General features: G+C 46.0%; 1 protein-coding gene across 2 annotated transcripts in view; it reads left to right on the top strand.

Moving 5' to 3' along the window:
* prdm12b (PR domain containing 12b) overlaps positions 1 to 12242 on the top strand; it is a 170393-nt gene that overhangs the window by 155104 nt on the left and 3047 nt on the right. The window contains exon 5 of one of the 2 annotated variants that reach the window (XM_072488668.1): positions 7685 to 11296. The exons of the other annotated variant lie outside the window; for it this stretch is intronic. Coding sequence (XP_072344769.1) covers positions 7685 to 8070 — 386 coding nt within the window. The 3' untranslated portion in view covers positions 8071 to 11296. Of the gene's footprint in view, positions 1 to 7684; positions 11297 to 12242 lie in introns of those variants that run through there. 2 annotated transcript variants of the gene reach the window in all.

The following is a 12242-nucleotide window of genomic DNA, read 5'->3' as shown; positions in this document are numbered from 1 at the left end:
GCACTGTGATTCAATGGGTTAACAGACTGTCCATTCACACACTGCATTGCGATTCAATGGGTTAAAAGACTGTCCTTTCACACTCTGCACTGTGTTTCAATGGGATAACACACTCTCCTTTAGCACTCTGTACTGTGTTTCAATGGGTTAACACACTGCCCTTTCGCATTCTGCACTGTGTTTCAATGGGTTAACACACAGTCTTTTCACACCCCGCACTGTTATTCAACGGGTTAACACACTTTCCTTTCGCACTCTGCTCTGTGATTCAATGGAATAACACACTGTCCTTTCACAGTCTGCACAGTGATTCAGTGGGTTAACACACTTTCCTTTCGCACTCTGCACTGTGATTCAATGGGTTAACACACTGTCCTTTCGCTCTGTACTGTGATTCAATGGGTTAACACACTGTCCTTTCACATTCTGCACTGTGATTCAATGGGTTAACACACTGTCCTTTCGCACTCTGTGCTGTGTGATTCAATGGGTTAACACACTGTCCATTCACACAGTGTACTGTGATTCAATGGGTTAACACACTGTCCTTTCACACTCTGCATTGTGATTCAATGGGTTAACGCACTGTCCCTTCCTACTCTGCACTGTGATTCAATGGGTTAACACACTGGCCTTTTGCAGTCTGCACTGCGATTCAATGGGTTAACACACTGTCCTTTCACATTCTGCACTGTGATTCACTGGGTTAGCACACTGTCCTTTCACACGCTGTACTGTCTTTCAATGGGTTAACACACTGTCCTTTCTCACTCTGCACTGTGATTCAATGGGTCAACACACTGTCCTTTCACACTCTATACTGTGATTCAATAGGTTAACACACTGTCGCTTCACACTGTGCACTGTGATTCAATGGGTTAACACACTGTCCTTTGACACTCTGCACTGTGATTCAATGGTTTAACACACTCTCCTTTCGCACACTGTACTGTGTTTCAATGGGATAACACACTGCCCTTTCTCACTCTGCACTGTGATTCAATGGGTCAACACACTGTCCTTTCAAACTCTGCATTGTGATTCAATGGGTTAGCACTCTGTCCTTTCACACTCTGTGCTGTGTGATTCAATGGGTTAACACACTGTCCTTTCAGACACTGCACTGTGATTCAATGGGATAACATACTGTCCTTTCACACTTTGCACTGTGATTCAATGGGTTAACACACTGTCCTTTCACACTCTGTACTGTGATTCAATGGGTTAACACACTGTCCTTTCACACTCTGCACTGTGATTCAATGGGTTAACACACTGTCCCTTCACACTCTGTACAGTGATTCAATGGGTTAACACACTGTCCCTTCACACTCTGCACTGTGATTCAATGGGTTAACACACTGTCCCTTCACACTCTGCATTGTGATTCAATGGGTTAACACACTGTCCCTTCACACTTTGTACTGTGATTCAAAGGGTTAACACACTGTCCTTTCACTCACTGTGCTGTGATTCAATGGGTTAACATACGGTCCTTTCACACTCTGTCCTGTGTGATTCAATGGGTTAACACACTGTCCTTTCACAAACCGCACTGTGATTTAATGGGTTAACACACTGTACTTTGACACGCTGCATTGTGATTGAATGGGTTAACACATTGACCTTTCACACTCTGCACTGTGATTCAATGGGTTAACAGACTGTCCATTCACACACTGCATTGCGATTCAATGGGTTAAAAGACTGTCCTTTCACACTCTGCACTGTGTTTCAATGGGATAACACACTCTCCTTTAGCACTCTGTACTGTGTTTCAATGGGTTAACACACTGCCCTTTCGCATTCTGCACTGTGTTTCAATGGGTTAACACACAGTCTTTTCACACCCCGCACTGTTATTCAACGGGTTAACACACTTTCCTTTCGCACTCTGCTCTGTGATTCAATGGAATAACACACTGTCCTTTCACAGTCTGCACAGTGATTCAGTGGGTTAACACACTTTCCTTTCGCACTCTGCACTGTGATTCAATGGGTTAACACACTGTCCTTTCGCTCTGTACTGTGATTCAATGGGTTAACACACTGTCCTTTCACATTCTGCACTGTGATTCAATGGGTTAACACACTGTCCTTTCGCACTCTGTGCTGTGTGATTCAATGGGTTAACACACTGTCCATTCACACAGTGTACTGTGATTCAATGGGTTAACACACTGTCCTTTCACACTCTGCATTGTGATTCAATGGGTTAACGCACTGTCCCTTCCTACTCTGCACTGTGATTCAATGGGTTAACACACTGGCCTTTTGCAGTCTGCACTGCGATTCAATGGGTTAACACACTGTCCTTTCACATTCTGCACTGTGATTCACTGGGTTAGCACACTGTCCTTTCACACGCTGTACTGTGTTTCAATGGGTTAACACACTGTCCTTTCTCACTCTGCACTGTGATTCAATGGGTCAACACACTGTCCTTTCACACTCTATACTGTGATTCAATAGGTTAACACACTGTCGCTTCACACTGTGCACTGTGATTCAATGGGTTAACACACTGTCCTTTCACACGCTGTACTGTGTTTCAATGGGTTAACACACTGTCCTTTCTCACTCTGCACTGTGATTCAATGGGTTAACACACTGTCCTTTGACACTCTGCACTGTGATTCAATGGGTTAACACACTCTCCTTTCGCACACTGTACTGTGTTTCAATGGGATAACACACTGCCCTTTCTCACTCTGCACTGTGATTCAATGGGTCAACACACTGTCCTTTCAAACTCTGCATTGTGATTCAATGGGTTAGCACTCTGTCCTTTCACGCTCTGTGCTGTGTGATTCAATGGGTTAACACACTGTCCTTTCAGACACTGCTCTGTGATTCAATGGGATAACATACTGTCCTTTCACACTTTGCACTGTGATTCAATGGGTTAACACACTGTCCTTTCACACTCTGTACTGTGATTCAATGGGTTAACACACTGTCCTTTCACACTCTGCACTGTGATTCAATGGGTTAACACACTGTCCCTTCACACTCTGTACAGTGATTCAATGGGTTAACAAACTGTCCCTTCACACTCTGCACTGTGATTCAATGGGTTAACACACTGTCCCTTCACACTCTGCACTGTGTTTCAATGGGTTAACACACTGTCCCTTCACACTTTGTACTGTGATTCAAAGCGTTAACACACTGTCCTTTCACTCACTGTACTGTGATTCAATGGGTTAACATACGGTCCTTTCACAGTCGGTACAGTGTGCTTCAATGGGTTAACACACTGTCCTTTGACACTCTGTACTGTGCTTAAATGGGTTAACAGAGTGTCCTTTCACACTTTGTGCTGTGTGATTCAATGGGTTAACACACTGGCCCTTCGCCCTCAGCACTGTGATTCAATGGGTTAACACACTGTCCTTTGACACGCTGCATTGTGATTGAATGGGTTCACACATTGACCTTTCACACTCTGCACTGTGATTCAATGGGTTAACAGACTGCCCATTCACATGCTGCATTGCGATTCAATGGGTTAACAGACTGTCCTTTCACACTCTGCAATGTGATTCAATGGGCTAACACATTGTCCATTCACACAGTGTACTGTGATTCAATGGGTTAACAGACGGTCCTTGCACACTCTGCACTGTGATTCAATGGGTTAACACACTGTCCCTTCAGACTTTGCACTGTGATTCAAAGGGTTAACTCACTGTCCTTTCACTCACTGTACTGTGATTCAATGGGTTAACATACGGTCCTTTCACATTCTGTCCTGTGTGATTCAATGGGTTAACACACTGTCCTTTCACAAACCGCACTGTGATTTAATGGGTTAACACACTGTCCTTTGACACGCTGCATTGTGATTGAATGGGTTAACAGACTGTCCTTTCACACTCTGCACTGTGATTCAATGGGCTAACACATTGTCCATTGACACAGCGTACTGTGTTTCAATGGGTTAACAGACGGTCCTTGCACACTCTGCACTGTGATTCAATGGGTTAAGACACTGTCCTTTCACACTCGGCATTGTGTGATACAATGGGTTAACACATTGTCCTTTCACACTCTGCACTGTGATTCAATGTGTTCACACATTGTCCTTTCACACTCTGCACTGTGATTCAATGGGTTAACACACTGTCCTTTCACACTCTGTGCTGTGATTCAATGAATTAACACACTGTCCTTTCACACTCTGCACTGTGATACAATGGGTTAACACCTCTCCCTTCACACTTTGTACTGTGATTCAAAGGGTTAACACACTGTCCTTTCACTCACTGTCCTGTGATTCAATGGATTAACACACTGTCCTTTCACACTCTGCATTGTGATTCAATGGGTTAACACACTGTCCCTTCACACTTTGTACTGTGATTCAAAGGGTTAACTCACTGTCCTTTCACTCACTGTACTGTGATTCAATGGGTTAACATACGGTCCTTTCACACTCTGTCCTGTGTGATTCAATGGGTTAACACACTGTCCTTTCACAAACCGCACTGTGATTTAATGGGTTAACACACTGTACTTTGACACGCTGCATTGTGATTGAATGGGTTAACACATTGACCTTTCACACTCTGTACTGTGTTTCAATGGGTTAACACACTGTCATTTCACACTCTGCATTGTGATTCAATGGATTAACACATTGTCCTTTCACACTCTGTACTGTGATTCAACGGGTTAACACACTGTCCTTTCACACTCTGCACTGTGATTCAATGGGTTAACACACTGTCCTTTCAAACTCTGCATTGTGATTCAATGGGTTAGCACTCTGTCCTTTCACACTCTGTGCTGTGTGATTCAATGGGTTAACACACTGTCCTTTCTGACACTGCACTGTGATTCAATGGGATAACACACTGTCCTTTCACACTTTGCACTGTGATTCAATGGGTTAACACACTGTCCCTTCACACTCTGCACTGTGATTCAATGGGTTAACACACTGTCCTTTCACACTCTGTACTGTGATTCAATGTGTTAACACACTGTCCCTTCACACTCTGCACTGTGATTCAATGGGTTAACACACTGTCCTTTCACACTCTGTACTGTGATTCAATGGGTTAACACACTGTCCTTTCACACTCTGCACTGTGATTCAATGGGTTAACACACTGTCCCTTCACACTCTGTACTGTGATTCAATGGGTTAGCACACTGTCCCTTCACACTCTGCACTGTGATTCAATGGGTTAACACACTGTCCTTTCACACTCTGTACTGTGATTCAATGGGTTAACACACTGTCCTTTCGCACTCTGCACTGTGATTCAATTGGTTGAAATGAGTTTAATTGGAAAATATCTGTTGCTGATACTCCTTGGAAAAGAATTAGTTTGATTTAGAAAGGCGAGCTTGAAAGAATTACTTACCCGCTGGCAGAATGTTGTGAACTTAAAGCAGAAGTACATTTATCCTGAGCCATGTTGTTCTGTGCTCTTCGTAATGGGACTGTCAGCATTATTCTGTTTCTAACCTCTCGAGCTACTCTGCTGTTAATTCCTGTCACTGACCTGGGCATAATGTACGTAACTGTGTTTTATGAGCTTTCATCTGTGTCTAATTCCTCTCCTCAACCCGGATTAGGACATGTCAATGAGACTTTAATTTGCATTAACTTCAGCTGTACCAGGGGCGGCATGGTGGTGCAGTGGCTAGCCCTGCTGCCTCACGGCACCAAGGACCCGGCTTCGATCCCAGACCCATGCCATTGTCCCTGTGGAGTTTGCACATTCTCCCCGTGTTTGCATGGGTCTCACTCCCACAAGCAAAAGATGTGCAGGTGAATTGGCCATGCTAACTTGCTCCATGATTGGAAAAGAAAAGAATTGGGTCCTCTAAATTTATTTTTAAAAAGGGGAAAAAAACCTCAGGTGTCCCTAAGATGGGAATGTGTGACTGGGTAGTGTCATTGGCAATCTCCCTTGAACCTAACACTTGCCGCTTCAAGTGAGTGCTCGGTGTTGAAGCTGTTTCTTCACTCATATAGCAACAGATGTTCCTTCTCTCAATGGAACCAAAGAGCTTCAGAAGGCTAAATGTTCATCTCCTGCTCGGCCATCATGTTTATCTGTTCATTATTTTCCCACCGCAAAATTTGTACTGTCCTGAGATATACCAGAGAAACATAGAAATATTCCAGCTCCGGACACCATTTGTCTCCTGCTGCATGTCCCAGTTATTATGAAAGAGGTATTCACTCCCACTCCTCAATCTTTCTCCAAAGCCCGACAAATCTTCCCTTTTCAGGTAACAACTAAATCTCATTCTCCAGCCCTGTTGGAAATTCCCTTGAGTCTGGCTCCTTTCCTAAGTACCAAACACCTGTGTCCTCTGTTTACTGCGCCTCCTGTCTCTGGAAGCAATTGCTCCTCCTTTTCTCTATCAGGACACTTATCTGTAATACGTAGGAGCAGAAGTAGGCCATTCGGCCCATCGAGCCTGTTCCGCCACGCCGTCCTCGCCCCCGTTCAATGAGATCATGACAAATCTGACGAGATAATCCTCAACTCCACTTTCCCACTTTATCCCCATACCCCTTGATTCCCTGAATGATTAAAAACCTGTCTATCTCAGCCGTGAACATACTTAACAATCTATCCACCACAACTCTCTGGGCGGCACGGTAGCACTGTGGTTAGCACTGTTGCTTCACAGCACCAGGGTCCCAGGTTCGATTCCCGGCTTGGGTCACTGTCTGTGCGGAGTCTGCACATTCTCCCCGTGTCTGCGTGGGTTTCCTCCGGGTGCTCCGGTTTCCTCCCACAGTCCCGAATGACGTGCTGTTAGGTCATTTGGACATTCTGAATTCTCCCTCTGTATTCCCGAACAGGCGCCGGAGTGTGGGAACAATGGGATTTCCACAGTAACTTCATTGCAGTGTTAATGTAAGCCTACTTGTGACAATAATTATTATTAATAACAAAGATTTCCACAGATTCACTATCCTTTGGGAGAAGAAATTCCTCTTCTCCTCGGTGTTAAATGGGTGACCCCGCACTCTGAGATTATGCCCTCTTGTCACGACTCTCCCACAAGGGGAAACAACCTCCTGAGAATCCGATATGTCTCAATAAGGCCGCCTCTCATTCTTCTAAACTCTAATGAACACAGGCCCAACCTATTCAATGTCCATGTGATAAAATCGCTCCATATCCGGATCTCCAGTGAGTCTCCCAATAATCCCCTCCGCTCCAAGGAGAACAACCCCAGCTTCTTAATAATATTTGTTCTTTATATCTTTATTTTTGTCACAAGTAGGCTTACATTAACACTGAAATGAAGTTACTGTGAAAATCCCCTGGTCGCCACATTCCAGTGCCTGTTCGGGTACACAGAGGGAGAATTCAGAATGCCCAATTCACCTAACAAGCACGTCTTTTGGAGCATGTGGGAGGAAACCAGAAACCCACGCAGACATAGGGAGAACGTGCAAACTCCACGCAGACAGTGATCCAAGCTGGGAATCAAACCCGGGCCCCGTGGGTCACTGTATAGAGCCTGCACGTTCTCCCCGCGTCTTGGCTTCATGCCTGCTCCTATTCCAGTAATTTTTTTCCGCACCCTCTCTGTTTTCGTGGCATCGTCCCTCTAGTGTGGTGTCTGGAATTGGCAGCAATGCGTCCGGAGTACGGGAGCCCTCCATTAACGCCAATTCCCTTTCTGTTTTTTTTCTCTGAAGATGATCTGAGCACCGGTGATGGCTGCGGTGGGAGCAGCGCGGGACGGATGCGGTGCGTGATCTGCTACCGCGGCTTCAACTCGCGCAGCAACCTCCGCTCGCACATGCGCATCCACACCCTGGACAAGCCCTTCATCTGCCGCTTCTGCAACCGCCGCTTCAGCCAGTCATCCACGCTGAGGAACCACGTGCGCCTGCACACGGGCGAGCGCCCCTACAAGTGCCAGGTGTGCCAGAGTGCCTACTCCCAGCTGGCAGGACTCCGGGCCCACCAGAAGAGTGCCAGGCACCGACCGCCCCCAGCCTCGTTGCAGCCCCACTCCCCACCCCTGGTGGTGTCGCACTCGGCTACCCTGGCACACCACATCCCCACCATGGTGCTGTGACTGGAGGGGAGCATCTCGATCAGGGAATTCCTCTAAGAGAATTTAAAAATAACTTTGACGGGAGAGGAAAAAAAAAATTATTCCGCTGCCAACTGTGCGAACCACGTCAAAAACGTCGCCATGGCAACAGGCCCATTCCACCAAAATGAACCTCCGTTTCGGCCTATGACACAAACTGTAGAAGTTTAAGAGGAAGGTTCAGAAGCACAGAACTTATCTGGACCCAGTCTGATTTTTGAAAAAAATCTCTCTCACCTTCTCTCTGCCATGCGGCTATCGTGTGCTGTGGTGTCTCCCGTACCTGCTGCAAGGTGTGTTTTATTTTTACGAGGCTGGTGAAAGATCCTGCGATTAATCATCAAAATGCAACAACACAACATGATCAGCAGAGCCACACTGGGTGACAGGGATAGGTTGGAGGTGTGGACCTTGGGTAGGGTGCTCTTTCCAAGGGGTCGGTGCAGACTCGATGGGCCGAATGGTCTCCTTCTGCACTGCAAATTCTATGAAGGAAATGTCCATCCGACACACGGCGCAGCGATTACAAAACAGAAACTGAATGTTCAGTCTGTGTCGGTATTTATCCTCCGCTGCTCCCCGCAGAGACCACTCCATTTTCCAATCTGCCTGACCCGTCCCCAAACCTCTTTGCTCTTTCCCCTTCAACTGCTGATCTCAACGATTCATTATTTACAAGGTCCCTGTTTCGCTCACTAACTGCGATGATACATTCCACAGAGCTCCCTGTGCAGATGACCTCCCGAGCCCCGATTCTTTGAGCACTATTCACCTGGCCTTTTCCCATTCGAACATCACTATCAAATAACCTCTAAAATCCTATCCCCCCCTCTCCCTCCAGCCCTGTTTTAAAATATTTTATTACACAACCCCAATCCTTCCGGTCTTTCTCCGCACTTGTATCGCTGAATATCAGGCTATTCGACTGTGCAAGTCTTCACAGCTTGTCACGCGTCACTGGACTCGTAACCCAGAAACCCAGGGTAAGATTTAGGGAATAAAAACAGACAATGGTGGATAAACTCAGTAGGTCTGGCAGCATCTGTGGAGCGAGAAAAACAGAGTTAACGTTTTGAGTCCACATGAACCTTCGACATGCTCTGGGAATACTCCGGAGACCCCGGTTCAAATCCCACCACCGCAGATGGCAAAATGTGAATTCAATAAGAAATCTGGAATTCGATTAAAAAATCTGAAATTCAAAGTCTAATGACCATGCAGCCAATGGCGATTGTCGTAAAAACCCATCTTATTCACGAATGTCCTTGAAGGAAGGAAATCTGCAGTCCTTACCCAGCCTGGCCTACATGTGGCTGAAGACCCACAGATGTGTGGTTGACCCTTAAATGCCCTCTGAAAAGGCCCAGCAAGCCACTCAGTTCAAAGACAATTAGGGATGGGAAACAAATTCTGGCCCAGCCAGAGACACCCACACCCCAAAAAAGCTGAGGCCGGCCTGTTCTCAGCCGCAAGTCTATTCCTGCACTTTTTTCAGTAGGCCGCTTCCCCTCGCCACTGGCCCCTAGTGGTCAGGTGCAGGGAACCGGGTCTAACTTTTCAGGAGGCAATGTGGCCCATCGAATCTGCACCGACCTTCTGGAAGAGCACCCTGCCTAGTGCCATTCCCCCGCCCTCTCCCCATTACCCCACTTAACCTGTACACCCCTGGACACTAAGGGGCCATTTATCATGGCCAGTCCACCTAACCTTGCAAACTCCACACCAAGGGTGGAATTGAACTCCGGTCCCTGGCGCTGTGAGGCAGTAGTGCTAACCACTGTGCCACCATTTTCCCTGCTTATCCCCAAAAGGTCAGTTACACTGACACCAACTGATACAATACCGGATGGCTCGGGGACCCAGTGGTTAGCACTGCTGCCTCACAAGGCCGGGGATCCGGGTTCGATCCCGGCCCCGGGCCACTGTCCGTATAGAGTTTGCACATTCTCCTCGTGTCTGCGTGGCTCTCACCCCCCACAACCCAAAAATGTGCAGGGTAGGTGGACTGGCAACGCGAAATTGACCCTTAATTGGAAAAAAAAAGAATTGGATTCTCTAAATTAATTTTTTAAAACCCTGAAACAATATCAGCCAGGGGTGAAGGTTAGCACACCTGGACAGGCACAGTTCAATACTGCTCAACTGGGAATAAATAAAACAGTTTGTTCCACAAGGACCACGGTGCGTTGCCATCTTACAATGAAATTCCCTTCAACTGCACATCTTTAACTCCCTATAATAGTGAAACCGTGTAATAATAACAAAAAAAATCCCTTCACAATTGATCCTTCCTATGTCTCGCTCACTATAATGGAGTTTATTGGTGCTTTTTCTCCCATCAGTTCAATGGGTTTGAACACTGAGGTTGTTTAAATTATAAGAGGGATCAAGTTCTTATTGTATAAAAGCAAATTACTGTGGATGCTGGAATCTGAAACGAAAGAGAAAATGCTGGAAAATCTCAGCAGGTCTGGCAGCATCTGTAGGGAGAGAAAAGAGCCAACGTTTCGAGTCCGATGACTCTTTGTCAAAGCTAACAAACAGAGAAAGTGGGAAATATTTATACTGTGGCGTGAGAAAGATGAGTCACAGCCACAGGAACCCAGAGAAACCGGGTGTCTTATTGTAGTTTGATTATAATTTCAATTAGGAGTTGCATTTGATTTATTCGTAGGTCCTCAGTTCGGTTACTGGGTACTAGACGAAGCACAGCTCCATTTATCTGTACTCTCTCCCAAGTCTCTCCTCACATCCCTCCTGGTCTATGTATTAAAGTGTACTGGTGTTGGCTGCCCCCTGGTGATTGTGGTGTCTCAATGCAGCACTAACCTCTTGCATACCTGTTTAAATGTATCAAAGCTTTAAGTGAATACAGTATAGGCTAATTATTAATGAAAAACAACATTGTTTGCAGTGATTGTGTGCCGCTTCCAAAAGAGAACTGAATTGAAATATTTGTCACTTTACCCTGTAAATATTTAAAGGAGATATTTGCCAGACATATCATTGCATTTGTAATTACATGTATCGAATTGTAAATGTTCACTGTATGGAAAGGTATAAATAAATCTGTACTTTTTTTTCTTGTATTCCTGAATAAACCATACCTTATTTCTGAAAATTTCTCTCATCACATGCATTTCAGTGGGATATATATCGTTATTTTCTTTTAAAATCTATGCAAATCTATGTAGCACAGTGGTTAGCACTGCTGCCTCACAGCACCAAGGGCCCGGGTTCGATTCTGACCTCAGGTAATTGTGTGGAGTTTGCATGTTCTCCCCGTGACTGCGTGGGATTCCTCCGGGTGCTCCGGCTTCCTCCCACAGTCCAAAGATGAGGAGGCTAGGTGGATCATGATCGATTGCCCCTAATTTTCAAAAGATGGGTGGGGTTACGGGGATAGGGTGGGGGAGTGGGCCTGGGTAGGGTTCCCTTTTGAAGGGTCGATGCGGACTCGATGGGCCGAATGGCCTCCTTCTGCACTGTGGGGCTCGTACGATTCTCTCACTTCTCAATCCCCTGACGGCAGGTGATGATTTCAGCCTTCTGCCACCCAAGCTAGCTGATCCAGCGATTTACCTGAACATGCGAGGGAAACTGATACTGGAGCACTGAAATCGCTGTGATTATAATCAATCCAGCATTCGAGGCTTGGCCCTCAGCTCTGGAATTCCCTCCCTGACCTGTTCTATCTCTCTACTCCTTAAAACCTACCATTTTGACAGAGCCTTTTGCTGAACCAGTCCGGATATTTTTTTAATTTGTTGATGGGGCGTGGGCGTCGCAGGCTCTGCCAGCATTTATTGCCCATCCCTAATTTCCCTTGAGGGCGCAGTTAAGAGTCAACCACATTGCTGTGGGTCTGGAGTCACATATAGGCCAGACCGGGTAAGGACGGCAGATTTTCTTCCCTAACGGACATTAATTAATAATTTAATAATCTTTATTGTAACACTGCAATGAAATAACTGTGAAAAGCCCCTAGTTGCCACACTCCAGCGCCTGTTCGGGTACACAGACGGAGAATTCAGAATGTCCAATTCACCTAACACCATGAGCTGGATTCTCCAAAAATGGGGCGATGTCCCCACGCCGGCATAAAAACGTTGGCGTTTTACTCCAGACTTTCCTGAAAGAAATATAGAGCAATT

Source organism: Scyliorhinus torazame, chromosome 22, assembly GCF_047496885.1.
Source record: "Scyliorhinus torazame isolate Kashiwa2021f chromosome 22, sScyTor2.1, whole genome shotgun sequence".
Taxonomy (NCBI): domain Eukaryota; kingdom Metazoa; phylum Chordata; class Chondrichthyes; order Carcharhiniformes; family Scyliorhinidae; genus Scyliorhinus; species Scyliorhinus torazame.
The sequence above is the reverse complement of the archived record's forward strand: the minus strand, read 5'-3'. Positions and strand labels throughout refer to the sequence as shown.